Raw genomic sequence first — 20058 nt, 5'->3', positions numbered from 1 at the left:
ATCGAATTTAAGATTGATCATAACACATTTTGCATTAGTTATGTTTGTTGTTGTAGTATTTTTAAATAATTGACTGTAGGCCTCTTCTTTAGCTTTATATTCGTCCTTGAAGTTGTCAGTGCTTCAAAAAAAGACACTTTGCAGGTATTTAAGGAGCTTTAGGTCAGCGTTTCAAACGCAGCTTGCTCTTTCTCTGCCCCACTGCAGCTTCTCCATTTCAATTACAAGCTCATATGTGCTGCAGCTTTTAGTCTTTTACCTCCACCCCTAACCTCAACCTTTCTGTATCTGCTCCTCAGTCAGTTCCCAGGCTTTCACACATTTTCTCTGCATGAGGTCTCTCCAAGGCGTCCTCACTTCAAACACACACGTGAATTTGAATATGCTAACTTTCATTGTTATACAGCCCGAGGCCCAGCTGTGCTGCATTTTTCTAACACCACGTACTTTGCGTGTGAGATTTAAAAATTCCATTTATCTTGTCATGCTAATCGTTGCTTTATTCACTACCTGCTGCAGTTGCATGTGGATATGTTCTAAATTTATTTCCTTTTATTCCATCGTGAGCCGATAGCAACACAGCAAAACTTAATTCTGCAACCTTATAACAAAGCTAACAAAGCTATCTAGCTTCTCTCACAATCATATAACATCAGAGATATAGAAAATAAAATATCGCTGTCGTCTTAATAACTTATTATAAATACGTAATGAATGCTCGACACATGCGTCATAAAGTGGACACACCCCTTAGCATTTTAATGAGCTTTTACTCCACTTTCTGTCTTCGCCTTCCAGTATTGAGGACTACGCTTCCCATGCTCCTTCGAGGTTGGAGCTTGCGCAATTTGTTTTCCACGGCCCTAGCTGCTGGCAGTGGCTGTATGCTGTTTGTTGTGTTTACATTAAGGAAGAGAAAGAAAGAATTTCCCAAGCTATTGTAACACCGTGGCTGTCGCATGAGGTAAGCACCAGACCTTTGTTAAATGTGTGCTCTATCTGTCTGTTAATCATTTGTATGGACGTCATCAGGAAGAAAAAGTCTACAGTTAAATTAGTTGTTGAGCGATAATTTAGCTAGCATCACAAACAGACAAGCTAGTTGAACACTAAAGAAGCGAAAGTCATCGATTACAGGGCCATAGTCAACATGCTGAACTCTATATATGAGATTATGCCAGTTTTAGAGGATTTTTAAGCAGACCACAATGAGCCAGTTAGCCTGAGTGTGTGTTATCATCTTTTTTGCGCTAACCCACTGAGTCAGCTTGCTAGCGTTGAATAAAACAGTATCGCACAGAGACAATAGGTGGACAAACGTTTGCATCTTAAGACAAAGGAGAGGACATCGCTGGTGTATAATGTCACCATGCAACAAATAAGACGATAGCAGCGTTTATGAAACGCACATAAGCTTTGCTTCTCTTAGCAAGGCATTAGATGCTGATAGATTTTGTCCAGAAGTTATTAAGTTGTGATCTATATGAAACTCGTTAGGTATTCTGTAAGAGCACGTGTTTAGTGTGCGGACAAGTATTTTTAGAAAGATATATATCTATATCTATATAGATATAGATATCTATATGTCAAATGTTGCTGATAATGGTTTTTAAAATAAAGACTTACATCATCATCAGCTTGTGAAACACTAAAAACGGTGACCAAATATCAAAACTCTGAGAGAATTTGCCAAACATTGTATTGTTGAACTTTCTTAGTATTAGAAGGCTTTTTCTGATGTATGTAAAACACAAACTAATGGAGGTTTATTTTTATGGATGTGCATGGAAAACTACCAGGTTTAGAAAGGCTACTGTTTGTAAAAGCCAAATGATAAGCTTGTTATACAGGTAGCTGATTCATTGAAGAGGTAAAAACATTAAATATTATGTGACAGTTGAGTTAACAAAAATCACAAGAAAATAGGTCTTCAAGCAGTTGTGTGTCTTAGCAAAGCAAGTAGCAAGAGCTGTTAGCATCTGCATTTCAAAGGTTGAAGGTTTTCCATTCAGCCCCTCACTTTGTTTCCTTGGGTTTTGGTTTGTTGCAGGTTACTGGGTGAGCCCCTCCCTGCCATGAGAGCGGACCACCAGGTCACCAGCCCCCCCTCCTTCTGCAGTTGATGGATCTGCAGCTGGTGCAGAGATGACAGACAGCGTCAGGGCTTTCCTCCGCGATGTTGCGACGGTTAGCAAACACAAAGACACTGCACTCATAAATAATTTATGACATAATGTGCAAGTATGTAGTGTATGCAAACTGAAACAGAAACATTCAAAACAATGGACCCATTCAGCCCTGCTGGTTGAAACAGTAGAAAGAGCGAGCTGAAGATCGTAATTCTGACTGATTTCTGTGACATACACATGATTTAGCAATCTTAATGTAGATAGTATGTTCCATCCATTTGGTGTCAGAGTTTTGGATGTTAAAGTTCTGCGAGTAGCCAGTTTTGAAACTTGGCAGCCGACATCTTGGAATAAGCCCAGACTCTCATTTTTAAGTCTCTTTCTAAATAAAAGTCGAGCGATCATTTCAGTGGTCACTGGGACAGAAAAACTGCTTGTACAGAAACACAAGTCATATTCAATAAAAACAATTTCACAAGTTTGGAAACTTTGCTCTAAGTTTAAAGAGCTTTTTTGCCTCTTAAGTTACACTGTTTAACATCATTAATGCTTCAGTAACGGTCCAGTGCAGAGCCAAAATGAACAGCTTCTCTACTCAACAAATGTCACGCTAATTCACAATGTGGATCCACAGTAGGGACATAACGAGCAGAGAGAGGTGCCTCCATGCAGCAGAAACTGTGTTGAAACCTCTGCTGTGTCCATGCATCTGCGCAAACACGAGGTTGTTTCCAGTTTCAGCACTCACTGAGTGCATAGAAATACTCATCAGAAATTGAATCTGTGACTGAAGTGTAAGAAGAAGAGAAACTCAACCAGACAAAACCTCCAAAGACACAATAATGTTTGCATATGTTTCTCTAAAGAGCTTTACTGTGAAGCAAGTTCATCATAGCCAGGTTTTCTGTGGATTAGCTGGCTTCACAAAACCTAAAACCCCAGGCATTGGTCAAATCAGGACATCATCAGCTCACCCATGGAAATGCATGCAATGAAGCTTGCATCACACAGTTTGAGCTGATGTTAATGCCAGAGGTGGATGTTGCTCTGCAGTTACTGATTCAGCAGATCATTGGCAATGTTTAGGCATTATTCAGTAAGGTCTTTAGAATGACTCATTCTTTTACAAATGTTGGTAAAACCAGACTGCATGGCCATGAGACTGACAGTGTTTGACTTCAAAGATTAAGATGTGTGGCCATGACCATGCAAAGCACAGTTGGCACTACTGTAACTACAGCTGGGCTCCAGTGATGGTGTTATTAAGCCATACTTTGAACCTGTGCAGCCTGAACGTGTCCGGGTTACTTCAAGAGCCTCCAGAAATAATATTTGTCTTTGAAATAATGTCAAATGTTCTTTACTGACCTCACGGGGATCATTCATTACAGAGAAGATTTAAGACTTGTAGAAATGCTCCGACTGTCTCTTTTTGTATTTATGCTCTACAGGGGATCAAGGACTCCATATTGGGGATTGGAACAATCTCCAAGCTGGATGCTCGTATCCAGCAGAAAAGGGAAGAGCAGCGGAGGAGAAGGGCCAGCGGGGCCCTGGCACAGAGACGGGCACAGAGTGAGGAGCGCAAACCGGACAAGTAAGCACCCGAACACATTTTGGTCGCATTTTGTTTTCTTCACTAGTAAATATAATAATGTGTGAATTACAATATGTTATCTAGTTGGGGCCATCATCATATCCACCCTGCAAACTGCAGCACGCTGACAGTTCTCAGGAGTTTGTTTAGAAGCAATGAAATCAAGTCATGCGAAAGTGAAACATTAGTGTTGTTCATTTTTCTTCTAGTGATCCCAAAGTAGCCAGCAGGATTTTTCAATGCTGTGCCTGGAATGGAGGAGTGTTCTGGGTAAGCTTAAACTGTTACTGCCTCAAATGTGAAACATCATTATCCACTAAAGTATCAAAGCTGAATACCAAAGTTAAACAACCACGCTATGCAGGGAAGCACAAGTTAAAGAATAACAAAGGTATTTCTCTTTCTCTTCTCAGCTCAGTCTGTTTCTCTTTTACCGGGTGTTTATTCCACTCCTGCAGGCTCTCACGGCAAAAATCATTGGTATGTATGGCTGCTGCTCAATCTGGACCAAGTTTTCCGGTGTGTTACGGGAAGCAGATAATTAACAAAGCTGTTTTTACTCCAGGTGACCCCTCCCTCCATGGCAGTGTGTGGTCCTGGTTAGAGTTCATCCTGACGTCCGTCTTCAGTGCTCTCTGGGTCCTCCCCTTGTTTGTCCTCAGCAAGATCGTCAATGCCATCTGGTTCCAGGTCAGGCCCTTCTTTAAAATCAGACTTCCACGCCATGCACACGAGATGGTAACTTTTTTTTGTCCCCTTCAGGCATCGGAGACTGTTATTACTTCTGGTGTACGATTTTCTGTAGTAGCATTCCACTTTAGCTCACAGCGCAGTAGACTATACTGAATCAGTGTCAACTGCTGAGATTTATAAAGCCAGCGCTGCCTCAAGGGCTGCTGACTCTTCCTTTGCAATAGTTCAGACTGCTCTCTCATCAGAAATAGCCCCAAAATGTAAAGAAAGACAGAGGATACAGAGAAGAAGGGGTGTTTAATAATGTTCCCTCTAAACTGCGCATGTGCACAATTGCGCACTGCTGGCACGGTCTCTGCGCACAGAAAATCTGCGTTGCACACAAAAAAAAAATCTAACCTGAATTGAAATTAAAATTAAAACTTTAACAATTCTGTTTTGCAGTGTTAGTCAGTGAGTGACTGGCTGCTCCCGTATGGGATTACAACGATGCCACCTTATCCCATAATCCAGCCAATAATGCGATTCACATTCGTATATACGCAGCTAATCAACGTGGTTGACAGGCTATGACAGCGTCCTTATGTGCCGACGCCGGTGTTTTAGCAAAGTGGCTGATGTGGAGTGAAGCCACGTTAATGACAACGTGTACAACCATTGGAGATGTGAGCAGGACAGACGGAACAACTGACGGAAAAAGTGCACACGTCTGCTGTTGCTCACAGTGGTCCAAGTGTCCGCTCAGGGAGTTTGTGTGTTCGCTCAGACACATGAAAAATTAGAGGGAACATTGGTGTTTAATAAAGTCAGCTGTTAGATGGTATTGCAGCGCTTTATTAATAAAGAAGCTGTAGACACAGATGTTGCTTCTATTCATGGATGAGGCCATATGTGACGTTTAATTATACAGAAACAGTCTAAGGTTAAATTTTTGGTGTCCTTCCTGTACAACTATTTTTAATACAAATTTGGATATTGTGTAAAATGGAAATAAAAGCTAAATATGATTATTTGCAAATTATAAAAGCAACTATTACAAACTAAAAAATGTTGTAATAAAAAACCCCTGAAGTTATGCAATGCTGTGTGCACCTCATAACTATGTTCTTTAGCAAGAGATAAGTAAGTGTAACAGAGCATCCTGGTAAGTTAGAATGGGGTCGTGATTTTTAATAACTCAACCATACGGTTACAGAATAATGTTTCTCACAGTAAAGAAAGTCGTGATTGGTTTATGCTAGGGTCCCACAGCTTAAAAAAATAACTTTAATCAACCCAACACCAGAAGTAGCACATCCAACACACCACACTGCTGACCACCAGAGGAGACTACCAGCTCATCATCAGGTGTGATTTCCACACGTAGGAGCAGATGAGCCAGGGAAAGGAAAGAGGTCTCCAGAGCACTCACCGATTCAGCAGAACCTAGTGGCATGTGTGCATCATGTCTTTGATCTAACTGAATATGAATCAATTTGTGACTACCACACTAACAACAGAAAACCGAAAATATTGTAAAGTATTTTTTAATGGTTAAAACAGATTAATCACCCTGCCTCCACAAGAAAGGGCTAATCACACACCCTTCTTCTGGCTGATGGAACAAGCACAGTGCCACACACTGTCAGAGAAATGGCCCACTGGTGCTGCCGGCGACTCTCATCGGTCTCATACTCCTGACTCTGATGAGCAAGTGGAAACCAACTGTGCTCAATCACAGAGCTGCAGAAAGGGTGATACATGAAGAGACAGGAGAAAGCAGAAGCACTATGGGATGTAAAATAATATGGCACATAATATTATTCAAATATTCCCTCTATTAATTCAAGTCTTTGTGCACAATATACAAGGCTGAAAATCAATGTGAAATGAGCATTCTATTAAGATCTTAAAAAAGGGCATCTTTGTCAAACAAGACCGGGCTGTTTTCAGCACGATAATGCCAAAGCACAAAACCTCAGACCTGTCGATGAACTTCTGACAAACATTTGTTGTTGTGGTTATTTTGAGAGGATGATATTCGAAAATAAGAACTGGAAAACATTTCCCCAGCAGGGTCAGATGTCCATTACAGAGTTAAAAGCAGTTATACGTCCTGTTTGGCTGCAGTGACACTGATATCATTACGTTGCTCTGTGTTATAGGACATAGCTGACCTTGCATTTGAAGTGTCTGGCTGTAAAGCTCAGCCATTCCCCAGCGTCAGTAAGATCATCGCAGACATGCTTTTTAACCTCCTCCTCCAGGCGCTCTTCCTCATTCAGGTACATTTTATCCTTTCTTTAAAATAAATCTGCATAGCTGCCTGTGTTTCTCACTTTATTCCAACGAGTGTCGCTGTGTGTATTTTTGTGGTCCTCCAGGGTATGATCGTTAGTCTCTTCCCCATCGATGCTATTGGACAGATGGTTAGCCTCCTCCACATGTCTCTGCTCTACTCCCTGTACTGCTTTGAGTATCGCTGGTTCAACCATGGTGAGTCCTCTGTCAGCTTCTATACAGACACAGACTCATCTGAATTCAATGGGAACCTCTAAACCAGGGGTGTCAAACTCAAATACACAGTGGGCCAAAATTCAAAATGGAACAAAGTCGCAGGCTAACATTAATATTTATTGAAAAAAAAAATCTTCCTCCAGATGTAAGAATGAATCTTTTCTTATGTACTCAAACAAGTTTTGCTGAAAAACTGAATATGGAACAAGCAAAGCTTAATACTAAACAATATATATATTAGCTGTATAATACCAGTAGGCCAGCTCTAATAGTAATTTGGTATGGCTTCGCGGGCCAAATGTAATTAGGCTGTGGGCCAAATTTGGCCCGCGGGCCAGAGTTTGACACCTATGCTCTAAACGATGTGTTTTTTTGTGTTTGTCTAAGGCATCGAGATGCACCAGCGGCTGTCCAACATTGAGAGGAACTGGCCATATTACTTTGGCTTCGGCTTACCCATGGCTCTGCTGACTGCCATGCCCTCATCATACATCATCAGGTTAACACTGCGTGATTTTTTTGTGATCATTATTACAAGTATTATTTTGTTTGTGGTCCATTTTCCAGTCATGTTTTTTTTATTACACTTTATATATACAGTGGGGCAAAAAAGTATTTAGTCAGCCACCGATTGTGCAAGTTCCCCCACCTAAAATGATGACAGAGGTCAGTAATTTGCACCAGAGGTACACTTCAACTGTGAGAGACAGAATGTGAAAAAAAAAAATCCATGAATCCACATGGTAGGATTTGTAAAGAATTTATTCGTAAATCAGGGTGGAAAATAAGTATTTGGTCACCTCAAACAAGGAAAATCTCTGGCTCTCACAGACCTGTAACGTCTTCTGTAAGAAGCTTTTCTGTCCCCCACTCGTTACCTGTATGAATGGCACCTGTTTGAACTCATCATCTGTATAAAAGACACCTGTCCACAGCCTCAAACAGTCAGACTCCAAACTCCGCCATGGCCAAGACCAAAGAGCTTTCGAAGGACACCAGGAAAAGTATTGTAGACCTGCACCAGACTGGGAAGAGTGAATCTACAATAGGCAAGCAGCTTGGTGTGAAAAAATCAACTGTGGGAGCAATCATCAGAAAATGGAAGACATACAAGACCACTGATAATCTCCCTCGATCTGGGGCTCCACGCAAGATCTCATCCCGTGGGGTCAAAATGATCATGAGAACGGTGAGCAAAGATCCCAGAACCACACGGGGGGACCTGGTGAATGACCTGCAGAGAGCTGGGACCAAAGTAACAAAGGTCACCATCAGTAACACACTACAACGGCAGGGAATCAAATCCCGCAGTGCCAGACGTGTTCCGCTGCTGAAGCCAGTGCATGTCCAGGCCCGTCTGAAGTTTGCCAGAGAGCACATGGATGATACAGCAGAGGATTGGGAGAATGTCATGTGGTCAGATGAAACCAAAGTAGAACTTTTTGGTATAAACTCAACTCGTCGTGTTTGGAGGAAGAAGAATACTGAGTTGCATCCCAAGAACACCATACCTACTGTGAAGCATGGGGGTGGAAACATCATGCTATGGGGCTGTTTTTCTGCCAAGGGGACAGGACGACTGATCCGTGTTAAGGACAGAATGAATGGGGCCAGGTATCGTGAGATTTTGAGCCAAAACCTCCTTCCATCAGTGAGAACTTTGAAGATGAAACGAGGCTGGGTCTTCCAACATGACAATGATCCAAAACACACCGCCCGGGCAACAAAGGAGTGGCTCCGTAAGAAGCATTTGAAAGTCCTGGAGTGGCCTAGCCAGTCTCCAGACCTCAACCCCATAGAAAATCTGTGGCGGGAGTTGAAAGTCCGTGTTGCTCGGCGACAGCCCCAAAACATCACTGCTCTCGAGAAGATCTGCATGGAGGAATGGGCCAAAATACCAGCTACTGTGTGTGCAAACCTGGTAAAGACCTATAGTAAACGTTTGACCTCTGTTATTGCCAACAAAGGTTATGTTACAAAGTATTGAGTTGTATTTTTGTTATTGACCAAATACTTATTTTCCACCCTGATTTACGAATAAATTCTTTACAAATCCTACCATGTGGATTCATGGATTTTTTTTTCACATTCTCTCTCTCACAGTTGAAGTGTACCTCTGGTGCAAATTACTGACCTCTGTCATCATTTTAAGTGGGGGAACTTGCACAATCACACACACACACACACACACACACACACAAACTACAGAAATATATTCAAAACTAATGAAAGGCACATATTGGAGAACAAAGTGCTCAGAAGTAGGTGCAAAGGACTTGGTCTGAGTAGAGAGTCCGTATGTGAGTGGCCTGAGTGATGGGGGTTACTAAGACCATGGCTCCGACTGGTGAAGAGGGTGGGGGGATAGTGTTTGTTAACAGTCCGAATGGCTCAGGGGAAGAAGCTGTTTGTGAGAGTGGAGGTGTGGGACCTGATTGACCTGAGGTGCCGACCAGCGAGTCAAACAGTTGTTGGGCGGGGTGCAAGGGGTCACGTGGGATGGCCCTGGTTTTCCTGAGACAGGAGGATCTGGTGATGGCCTCCAGGGGTGGCTGAGGGCAGCCAGTGATTTTTAGGGCAGTGTTAATTACCCTCAGTACAGCCGTCCTGTTCTCATTATTGTCCCCTGTGTACCAAACACCCAGGCAGTAGGAGAGCACGCTCTCCACTGAGGAGCGGTGAAGGCCAGCAGCAGCTTCTGGTCCAGGTTATTCTTCCTCAGGACAGGAGGAAGTGCAGCTGCTGTTGGGCCTTCTTTACCAGCGCGTTGGTGTTGTGGGTCCAGATCAGATCAGCGGAGATGTGGCGTGCCCAGAAAACTGAAGGTGGAGACAGATTCCGCCTGTTCTGCGTTTATAATGAGAGGTGGACCTGTCTGTGTCTCCTGAAGTTCATTATGAGTTCTTATGTTTTAAGGACGTTCAGCTTTGGGTTATTTCTTGAGCACCACCGGGACAAGTTTTCTACCTCCACCCTTTATGCTGTCTCATCTCCATCAGAGTATGGCAGTGACAAATAGCAAACATCAGAGTCCACACTGATGCCTGGCAGGTGTGTTCACACGTAACAAGGAGGAGTTACTGTACAGTTTTATAGATAATGATAGGAATGATTTCCTGAAGTGTTCTTTATGGCAACGCTGTTGAATTATTCTGAGGGAGATGGAGCTGTGCTGCCTCAGAAGTGCGCAATAGAGATGGGCTGTCCATGATGGAGAGCAGTTTGTTCAGCGACCTCCTAAACCTCACTGACTCAAACGCCTCCAGATTCTGGTCAGTGATGGTTCCAGCATCTCTGGGTCTGTTGCTGACCCTTCTCCCCAGCATATAACAGCAAAACAGATGTAACTCGCTACCACAGACTGGTAGATCTCCACCATCCTGCTGCACTCATTAAAGCTTCCTGAGCTTCATCAGGAAACAGTCTGCTCATCCCCTTCACTTTGAGAAGGAGAGGAACTCCACTATTTATAATTACAATATATTACAAAGGAGTAATTAGTTATAAATAAATATAGTGAATGGTCACAAACATGTCAGAACTTTCTAATAGAGAGGAATCTGGAATTTGGACCTTCTGCTCTGTTTTTAATGGTTTTTAAATACTATCTTTGTTTCCTATGCAGCGGTTGCTTGTTCTCCATCCTTTTCCCTCTGTTCATCATCAGTGCTAATGAGGCAAAGACACCAACAAAGCTGTAGTGAGTGTCCAACAACACACTGTAAGAACAATAAATAAAAGGATCTATTTCACAAGTGACTGATGTCGATTTCACTCTTCCAGCCACTTCCAACTGCGTCTCTTCTCCCTGGTCGTGCTGATCAGCAACAAGCTTTTCCACAAGACTGTCCACCTGCAGTCATCACTGACGTCATCTGCCTCCACAGAGAGGCTGTCAACACCTCACACCTCCCCGACCCGCCAGAGGCTGCTGCCCACCCAGTGAAGGAGATAGGATAGTCACCAACAAGCGGTTTCACTGAAAAAAATTTTTTTTTTCTTTTTCTAGAAGGATCGCCCTTAATGAAGATGAGTTCAGCTGGTTCATGTGGTTCAGGACAAAGGGTTTACATGTTTTTGTGTAATCTGTGCCGCCTCAGTTACTCATTTTTATCCACCTTTTCTGTGTGACACAAAAATCGACTGACCTGTGCCTCACACTCAAAACACTTTAAATACTAAGATCCAGACTTCTTTTTACTTTTCTTTCTTTCTTTGCATAATGTGCCATTTGAGTGACTCTCCTTTTAAAAAATTACAGCACAAGACATCACAAAGTTTTAATTTCTTTAACCAAACGTGACTAAAGAAGGATATTTTTCTCTTTGAAGGGGCTTTTTTGTGTTCAGAAGCAAAGCACAGGTGTGTTTTCTTAAAAGTCACATTCCTCCCTCACAGATCCAACACTTTCTTGCACACGGACGTGTTTCTCTATTAAATTCTGCTCTCCTCACAGTCCCGTCTGCAACCTTGTACAGTTATAAAGGGAGGCTTTTTAGTTTGAAATCCCCACAGCTTTGTTTTCAGTAGAGTACAAGCATCGTTTCAGGAGCTGCTATTAAAAGGCAGAGTGACCTTTTTGTAACGGAAATCAACCAGAAATTCACTTGTGTGCATTGACATAACTGTTCCTCTGCGTCCCATCCCAAAAATAAAAAGTCTGGATTCTGCTGTCTAACGTCACAATACACACGGCTACACCGGCAAAGGGCAAGCTTCATTAGAGCTTTTAGTGTATTGATAGATGAGACGACACTGCCAAACCGCTGCATCTTTAACTTTACTTTGACCACTTCAACGCTAAGCTCTGTCACAAAGGAGTCATGTAGCTCGTAGCTTTACAACAGACGGGTGATCAGCCTCGACTCGCTTGCTGTAGTGCCCCTTGCACCTTAAAGAGAGCTTGATGCAAATATAACTGATCCCCAAATATCATTGGCTGTTTGGTTATTTGTGCTGTACATAATGTTAATACCTCCTGAATGTTCAGTCAGAAGCCCAGCGCCACACAGTGACCCCACCCCAACCTTTGTCTCATCAGAGCTCGTGGATGTGGAGCGGGGCCATGATTTTAAACAGTGTGCAATTATTGTAAGAAGAGCATAGTGTTTGTGCAGACTGATATTTGTGAGTGAGGTTTTGTAAAAGTAATACTTCTAATTTGAATAAAATTGGTCAGTATTCAATATTTGAGCTCTTGTGTTTCTGTGTTTTTTGTTTCTCTACGACATTTCAAACTCAGCATTGCAAAGATAAGGATAGATAAAGGATTTATATCACTGAAAATCAGATTAGGTCCTTGGGTTGCACTCCAAATTGTTCATGGTTGATAAAAAAAAAATGTTTCAGGCATCTAACAGAAAGGTATCAGAGATGTTTTGAAAACTGGCTTAACACAGATGCAGATGGACTTTTGTACTTGATTGAGCTAAAAAAAGACCTGTGATTAACTGATCACCAATAGATACAGTGGGAGGATTAATTATTTTTGGGCAGTTTTATTTTAATAGAGAGAGAAAGAAAAACTTTACTCAAAAGTAACACGTTGATTTGTAAGAGGAAACAACGTGAAAAATAATGAGAATGAATCTACACCAACGAAATGAGGTGAAAGTATTTTCAACCAACAGGGGGCTGTGTTCTTTTCTCGGTAAGGACACGTCACTACACTACAGCGGCGGGGTAAGGAACAAAATCTGATTGACATCCAAAGAACCAATAAGATACGAGAAAATAAAACGTTGAATGACACATAACCAATAAGCACGCAGTATGTTCTAGTCGGGGCGGGATTAGCTCTTGGTGAGGGTTGTGTGTGAAAAGTGAGTAGCAGGAGCGGAGCGGGTAAGTGTCTGAAGATTACATATTAAAAAGCGTTAGCTTTTCCAGGACTACCAGTTTTTATTTTCTGTTGCTATATATGAAGGAGATGCAGATACTTCTTTTTAAAAAAATAAGCCAGGGAGTTGGCGCGTGACTGTGGTTTTCATTAAAAAGAGGCTAGCAGGTTAGCCTAGCAACTAACACACTTTGAAGTGGATGCAAGCCGGCCTGACGCTAACTAGCAATAAGACGCTGCACAAACTACAACTATGCCTGAATGCACTTTATATGTGCAGTTGTTGAGATCTGGTTTAACCGTATTAGCTGCCGTTCATTTGCTCTTTCGGTGATGTGGGTTAGCTGTCAGCACTTGAGGCTCGTTCTGATAGTGGTGCTGTCTTGAAAGCATGAGGGCTCGTTGGAGCTTAGTGGTTCGACACTTTTCGTAAAACCTTTTTAATGCACATGTGAAATAGACGGGCACAAATCCATGCAAACGGTTTCCAGAGTGTCTACTTCCTGCTTTGTGACGCCACACGTTAGTGCGTGGCCTTATGTGGTTGGGCTGGACGTGGAAGTTAACTCCTGACATCTGGATTGCTGATTCTGTTTCTTAGAACCTGACTTGGAAACATATTCCGCGGGATTTTTATACATGCATAAACATATGTCTAAAAGTGCATTTGTAGTGCCTTTTCTATTGTGCTTAGAACCATTGTCTTTCTCCCATTAGGTAGTACGGGTAGCTTTCCCTAACCTCGCCAAGATGACCAAGCTGGGCTTCCTGCGTTTGTCCTATGAGAAACAGGACACGCTGCTGAAGCTACTGATCCTGTCTATGGCCGCTGTCCTCTGTGAGTCCTCTGCTCGCTGAATATGATAGCATGGACAACACTATACAACACACACATCACAATGATCCATGTAATCTTTCTTTTCCCTCCTCAGCATTCTCCACCAGGCTCTTCTCCGTGTTGAGGTTTGAAAGTGTCATCCATGAGTTTGACCCGTAAGTACTGTCTGCATCATCATTCATTACATTAATAGTTTTTCCTCCTGAAGAGTCCTGTCTCACCTTCACCTTAATGTCACAACCAGGTATTTCAACTACCGTACCACCCGCTTCTTGGCAGAAGAAGGATTTTATAAGTTTCACAACTGGTTTGATGACAGGGCTTGGTATCCTCTGGGGAGGATCATTGGTGGCACCATTTATCCGGGTAAGACCATAAATTGTCGTAAGATTCTCCTGTCGTGTGGAGCAGTTTGTGTGTTACGTGAGTTTTTGAAGGCTCACGTCAAATTATGATGGTGTGCTTCTGTTTTCTTTCTCCAGGACTGATGATCACGTCTGCTGTCCTGTACCATGTCCTACATTTTTTCCACATCACAATTGACATCCGTAATGTCTGCGTCTTCCTGGCTCCCCTGTTCTCCTCATTCACCGCCATAGTCACGTACCACTTAACCAAGGAGCTGAAGGTAAAAAGAAAATCACCCTATAACACAGACACATTGTTCATTAAGAATCATGTTACAGGAAAACAGAGGCGGTGGTTTACGACACCAACTGTCTGCCATCTATAATCCAGTTTTGAGATCCTTCCCAGACGCCTTAACACCTACTCACATCCTGGGCCATCTGACCTCAGGAAATCGCATGATAGGGTGGGGCCAGGTTTCCCAATGAGCTCACCCAAAACCTTGGCTGATTGTGACCCACACCCATTTTCACACCTTGGCTCATGTGATTAGGTAGAGGACCATTAGGGGGTCCATTCTCCCTCTCAGACTTAAGCTCCCACAGAGCTTAAATGAAAGTGTGTGAAAGTGGCTTAAGACTGTTAGAACAAAACTGAACATGGTAAAGACTCTTTATTGCAGGACTGTGGTGTTAACCTACACTAGTTTTAACTAAGTGTGTTTTTGTCTCTTCAGGATGCAGGTGCTGGGCTCCTGGCAGCTGCCATGATTGCAGTGGTACCTGGTTACATCTCTCGTTCTGTTGCTGGCTCCTACGATAATGAAGGTAACAGAAACTCAGTGGCTGCTCATTTTATTCATCAGTCAGAAAGTGCTTTTTCCCTGGTAAACTTATGTTATATATTCAGTCAATAATGAAAGTAAAGCTGTAGCATTAGAGGATATACACCGAAAGTGCAAAACAGTATAATAAGAAAATGATCCTCCCTGCTCAGGTATTGCCATCTTCTGCATGCTGTTGACCTACTACATGTGGATCAAGGCTGTGAAAACAGGCTCAGTGTATTGGTCGTCCATGTGTGCGCTGGCTTACTTCTACATGGTGAGGAGATGCAGCTGATCTGCATGTTGTACTGAGTGCATTACGAGGTGACTTTGGTCATGAAATGGTCTCTGTGTGCATTTAGGTTTCCTCCTGGGGTGGCTACGTGTTCCTCATCAACCTTATTCCCCTCCACGTCCTGGTTCTGATGCTCACAGGCCGATTCTCACACCGCATATATGTGGCTTACTGCACAGTCTACTGCCTGGGCACCATCCTCTCCATGCAAATCTCTTTTGTTGGTTTCCAGGTAAAAAGAACAATCTCATTTCATCACCTGACACACCCTCCTTCCAGGACGGTTTTTTGTTAAAGATTAAAAAGTAGTGATATTCTCATGATGAGAAGTTTCACTTTGCTTTGTATCACACTGTTCAGTTCCTTGTCTCCCTTTTTTCATTTACCAGCCGGTGCAGTCATCGGAGCACATGGCAGCCTTTGGCGTGTTTGGTCTGTGCCAGATCCATGCTTTTGTGGACTACCTGCGTAGCAAACTCAATGCTCAGCAATTTGAGGTGCTGTTCAAGAGCGTCATCTCTCTGGTGGGCTTTATCCTGTTGTCTGTAGGTGCTGTTCTCATGCTGACAGGTAAGAGGATTAACAATAACAGTAATGAATGGGAAAACCTTTCTAAAAGCTTTTGACGTGACATGATAAGCACGTTTCTGTCAGGTAAAATCTCTCCGTGGACCGGGCGTTTCTACTCCTTGCTGGACCCTTCCTATGCCAAGAACAATATTCCCATCATCGCCTCTGTGTCCGAGCACCAGCCTACCACCTGGTCCTCATACTACTTTGATCTGCAGCTCCTAGTCTTCATGTTCCCAGGCAAGGCAGCAAAAGCACAGCGTAGCACTGGCTTAATATTCTGTAATCACTCTATATTTCATTCCAGTTTACCTTTCTCTTCTTACAGTCGGTCTGTACTACTGTTTTAACAACCTGTCGGATGCCAGGATCTTCATCATCATGTACGGCGTCACCAGCATGTACTTCTCAGCTGTCATGGTACTGCTGCCTAAATGCCCTTCTTTTATTTTCTGTAAACGTGTGTGTGTGTGTTACACATGCCATCTGAGACAGTTGTTTGCTTCTGGGATTTTAAAAGCAACCTGATAGCATCACTTTTACACCATTAAATGTAACCGAAGCAAACAAGAAATGGTGTCTAGGATGTTGTATGCGCCCCGTCTGTGTCATATGTTGGTTGTTTTTGTTTTTTTTAACTGCACTGCTTGTTTCCTCCTCAGGTGCGTCTGATGCTGGTACTCGCTCCGGTCATGTGCATCCTGTCAGGCATCGGCGTGTCCCAGGTTCTAACCACTTACATGAAGAATTTGGACGTCAGCCGGCCAGACAAAAAGAGCAAGAAGCAGCAGGATTCCACCTACCCAATCAAAAATGAGGTGAGTTGGCTGACAGGATAAGCTTGCTGTGTAAGGTGGTGACAGTGACTTTTGTTATGCCATGGTCGTGTTGTGACATGAAATCTGTGCATTCGGACAGGTTGAACCTGTACAAAAAAAAAGAACTACTGATTATTTTAAATAATCCATCATTGTCAAGCTCTCAGCTCAGTGTTTTATAGTCTTGATTTTCATGTTTAAAATCTTGTCCAAGAGAACACAAACCTTTTCTTCTCTTCTTGTATTTGATATTTCATGCAACTTGAAACGGATACTACACTTAAAGGTGAATTGTTGTATAATTACTGTTAGGTTTACAAACAATTGTGGGATAGGTACACTGCATTGTTGAAGGTTCACAACCTTGACCAAATAAATGTGTTTAGTTGAGATTCTTCCTCATGATTTAGATGATTTTTCAGTGTAGCGATGGGTGCAAAGCTACACCAGTCTGACCTGCACCTGCCAAGAAATATAACTATGGATTTACACAGATCTCAACAGCTATGATAGATCTGCTTGATGGTAATATGCAGTGTGACCTCAGTGTGTTGACAGCACAAAGATGAGACCTCTATAAAACAAAATGGAATTTGCTGCAATTGCATCTAGTTTGTGCTAATGTTAGTATCCTGGCAGTCTTGATGTGCTGTTGACAAAATGTATAGACTCAGTGTTTCCTCCTTCGTGCATCTCAGTGTCAGTAAATGTTGTTCAAAATTTGTTTGCTCCAAGTCAACATAAGCACTCCATTTTACTTGTGCCTGCAGAGCAATGCAGACACTCCCACAAAAATTATAAGTGCAACAACAACGTTACTCACTAGAGGGAATTAAACACACAAATGAGACTTTAGAAGGTTCTCTCTACACTTTCTCACTTGAGTATTTGGCTGTTTTCACCTTTGAGACAAAACTCAAAGATCAGAGAAATCTCCTCCCATTCTTTATTTCACACTCCCTCAATTTATTCCATTACCCGTTAAGTGGCCCAGTTCCTGGTTTTAAACTACCTGATCCCAAATAAAGTGTAGTAATAATGAATATAAAAGCATGTTGACATGGTCTGTGTAAACCTACCAGGTTGCCAGTGGGATGATTCTGGTAATGGCTTTCTTCCTCATCACGTACACGTTCCACTCTACCTGGGTGACCAGCGAAGCCTACTCCTCTCCATCGATTGTCCTGTCAGCCCGTGGAGGTGACGGCAGCCGCATCATCTTTGATGACTTCAGAGAGGCCTACTACTGGCTCCGCCACAACACACCTGAGGTCAGTTAATCCCACGTGAGGAAGAAAAGGTTGATCATTAAACTATAGATCGTTGTCATGAGTGATCAGCAGTCACAGCCGTTTGATCAGATTTCCCATCTACGTGTCTGAGTGTTATTTTTCCTATCCAGGATGCCAAAGTCATGTCATGGTGGGATTACGGATATCAGATAACTGCCATGGCTAATCGAACCATTCTAGTGGACAACAACACATGGAACAATACTCACATCTCCAGAGTTGGACAGGTGAGCTGGGTGACCTTTAAGGTGAAATTGTCTATGAAATGCTGCTGTGCTGACCATGCTGCCGTTTCTTTTGCAGGCCATGGCATCGACAGAGGAAAGGGCCTACGAGATTATGAGAGAACTCGACGTCAGTTATGTTCTGGTCATCTTTGGAGGGCTGACGGGCTACTCTTCAGATGGTACGCCGCCTAATACTTTATAACTAGTGCAGCATGTAAGGTGTTGTGTTTTTAAGCTTCTAAATAAGTGAAATTGAATTTTAGGAGTTCCATTTTTTGTCAACTCATTAAACATTCAGCACATGAAGTAAGACATTGCTGTTTGGACGGTTATGAGCACCTTTCTAATTGGTGTATGTGTTTGCATGACAGACATCAACAAGTTTCTGTGGATGGTCCGTATTGGAGGAAGTACAGACACCGGCAAGCATATCAAGGAGCACGACTACTACACTCCCACCGGAGAGTTCAGGGTGGACCGCGAGGGCTCGCCAGTCCTGCTTAACTGCCTCATGTACAAGATGTGTTACTACCGCTTTGGCCAGGTCTACACAGAGGCCAGTGAGTGCTTCTAGTACCTTCTACCCCTAGTCTGATCTATTTATCACTTTATATGAGCCTCCTAAATTCCAACTGGAGGAATGTGATTCAGAAATTAAAAAAACAAAACAAATACACAGCCAGTGGTTTTTCTGATTAATTCTGGTTCCCTCTTTTGCAGAGCGCCCACCTGGTTATGACAGAGTGAGGAATGCCGAGATTGGGAACAAAGACTTTGAACTGGATGTACTGGAGGAGGCTTACACAACAGAGCACTGGCTGGTTAGGATATACAAGGTAAACAAGCTAACTTTGTCTCTATAACAGTTGTTATAGTTCTGTATTTTCATGTTGAGTGTTTGGTTCCAGATTGTTTCCATTGTAGGTTTACTCATTTCAGTTTTTATCACTTTGTTTTTCTGATTATTAGAATATGAGGGGAATTATTGCTTAAAACTGAATCAAGCTTCTCACATGCTTATCTTACATTATAGTAAACATTGTTTTTAATTTAATGAAATGTTATATGACTAAACTATAAAAGCTTAAGTTTACTGATTAATGCAAATTCTTGTGATTTTACCTTTTAAATCACTCAAAGATTAGTTTGTTTGAGGACGGGCTTTTTTTGTTTTTTGTCTTTTTAATAAAGTGACCTTTCCACAGTTTAAAGTTAAACTGTGTAAACATCTAAAATCAGTTTCAGAACAGAACTTTCTAAGCTAAGTGTTCTCCTGTTCTTTAGGTGAAAGATCTGGACAATCGGGGTCTTTCAAGGACATAAGGCGCACAGACAGCAGTGAAAACGGCCTTTAAGCGCACTGAACGCCTTCCTCTGTGGTCAGCAGTCGAGCGGGAAAAGAGTACCTTTTTTATATGCCTTTTGTTTGGGGGAAGAAAATGGTATCACACATGTCTCCTTTTTCTTTATAGATGATTTTCATTTTTTAAATTTTGTTTATAATGAAACATCTCATCTGGGATCAGAGGGAGATGATGTCAAAACGTCCAGTTTGATTTAGGAAGTGTATTTTGCCAAGAGGTGGTCATTTGTGAGCGGTTGAATTTTTACAATGTGGTCAATTAAAGTGGGATTAAATCGGAATACAACTGAGTGTCTTTTTTTTTTTCCTTCCCCGTCACTGAAATGAAATGCAGTGTAGGCTGTAGTCAGCTGTTGATATTCAGTTGGATCAGTTTTGTTGGCTGCCCGATCCTCTTGTTTCTCACGCTTTGAACAGTAGGCTAGGAGCAAAAATGTTTGTAGAGTTTACTGCTGACCAACCACGCTTGAGCAGGTAATGGTTCATATGGAAAGCAAGAAAATGATTGGATTTACTTTCGTTTTAGTCTCCCCACTCATTTTCTGCCAGGGAACAAATTATCCATGAGCTACTCTGGAAGCTCTGAAATGTGATGGTCCGACATCAGTGAACAACAGCCAATTAGCTGCCAGAATGTAGGGTTACTTATCATAATTTTAACTCTTGCTCACTTTATAGATGGAAGACAGTTTCAATTCATTACATAGGTTCTATAAAAAGATGCACT

General features: G+C 42.3%; 2 protein-coding genes across 2 annotated transcripts; both read left to right on the top strand.

Annotated features, from left to right (window-relative positions):
- The first annotated feature begins 862 nt into the window (after nucleotides 1-862).
- Nucleotides 863-12083, top strand: ei24 (EI24 autophagy associated transmembrane protein). The gene is made up of 11 exons (XM_085363305.1): nucleotides 863-964; nucleotides 2051-2187; nucleotides 3581-3726; nucleotides 3936-3996; nucleotides 4140-4206; nucleotides 4292-4416; nucleotides 6564-6683; nucleotides 6783-6894; nucleotides 7303-7414; nucleotides 10541-10615; nucleotides 10699-12083. Exons 2-11 carry the CDS (start codon nucleotides 2146-2148, stop codon nucleotides 10859-10861), a joined length of 1023 nt encoding a protein of 340 aa, XP_085219431.1. The 5' UTR covers nucleotides 863-964; nucleotides 2051-2145; the 3' UTR covers nucleotides 10862-12083.
- Nucleotides 12084-12703: 620 nt separating this feature from the next.
- stt3a (STT3 oligosaccharyltransferase complex catalytic subunit A) lies at nucleotides 12704-19606 on the top strand. Its single transcript, XM_085363303.1, has 18 exons — nucleotides 12704-12759; nucleotides 13472-13592; nucleotides 13687-13747; nucleotides 13837-13958; nucleotides 14075-14220; nucleotides 14677-14767; nucleotides 14937-15043; nucleotides 15129-15293; nucleotides 15451-15631; nucleotides 15716-15871; nucleotides 15960-16051; nucleotides 16294-16449; nucleotides 17532-17720; nucleotides 17852-17968; nucleotides 18045-18147; nucleotides 18340-18528; nucleotides 18689-18804; nucleotides 19253-19606. Exons 2-18 carry the CDS (start codon nucleotides 13505-13507, stop codon nucleotides 19289-19291), a joined length of 2118 nt encoding a protein of 705 aa, XP_085219429.1. The 5' UTR covers nucleotides 12704-12759; nucleotides 13472-13504; the 3' UTR covers nucleotides 19292-19606.
- Nucleotides 19607-20058: the final 452 nt, after the last annotated feature.

The sequence above is a fragment of the Diplotaxodon limnothrissa genome, linkage group LG10 (genome assembly GCF_057381915.1).
Source record: "Diplotaxodon limnothrissa isolate DT_005_m linkage group LG10, D_limnothrissa_male_GT1.1, whole genome shotgun sequence".
Taxonomy (NCBI): domain Eukaryota; kingdom Metazoa; phylum Chordata; class Actinopteri; order Cichliformes; family Cichlidae; genus Diplotaxodon; species Diplotaxodon limnothrissa.
This window is presented reverse-complemented; position numbering and strand designations above follow the sequence as displayed.

Coding starts and splice junctions, on each gene's coding strand:
- ei24 (XM_085363305.1), top strand. CDS start 2,146: ATGACAGACAGCGTCAGGGCTTTCCTCCGCGATGTTGCGACG. Junction 3,727..3,935: donor GAGGAGCGCAAACCGGACAA/GTAAGCACCCGA, acceptor TTTTTCTTCTAG/TGATCCCAAAGTAGCCAGCA. Junction 4,417..6,563: donor TCAATGCCATCTGGTTCCAG/GTCAGGCCCTTC, acceptor TCTGTGTTATAG/GACATAGCTGACCTTGCATT.
- stt3a (XM_085363303.1), top strand. CDS start 13,505: ATGACCAAGCTGGGCTTCCTGCGTTTGTCCTATGAGAAACAGGACACG. Junction 13,748..13,836: donor GTCATCCATGAGTTTGACCC/GTAAGTACTGTC, acceptor TGTCACAACCAG/GTATTTCAACTACCGTACCA. Junction 18,529..18,688: donor CCAGGTCTACACAGAGGCCA/GTGAGTGCTTCT, acceptor CCTCTTTTGCAG/AGCGCCCACCTGGTTATGAC.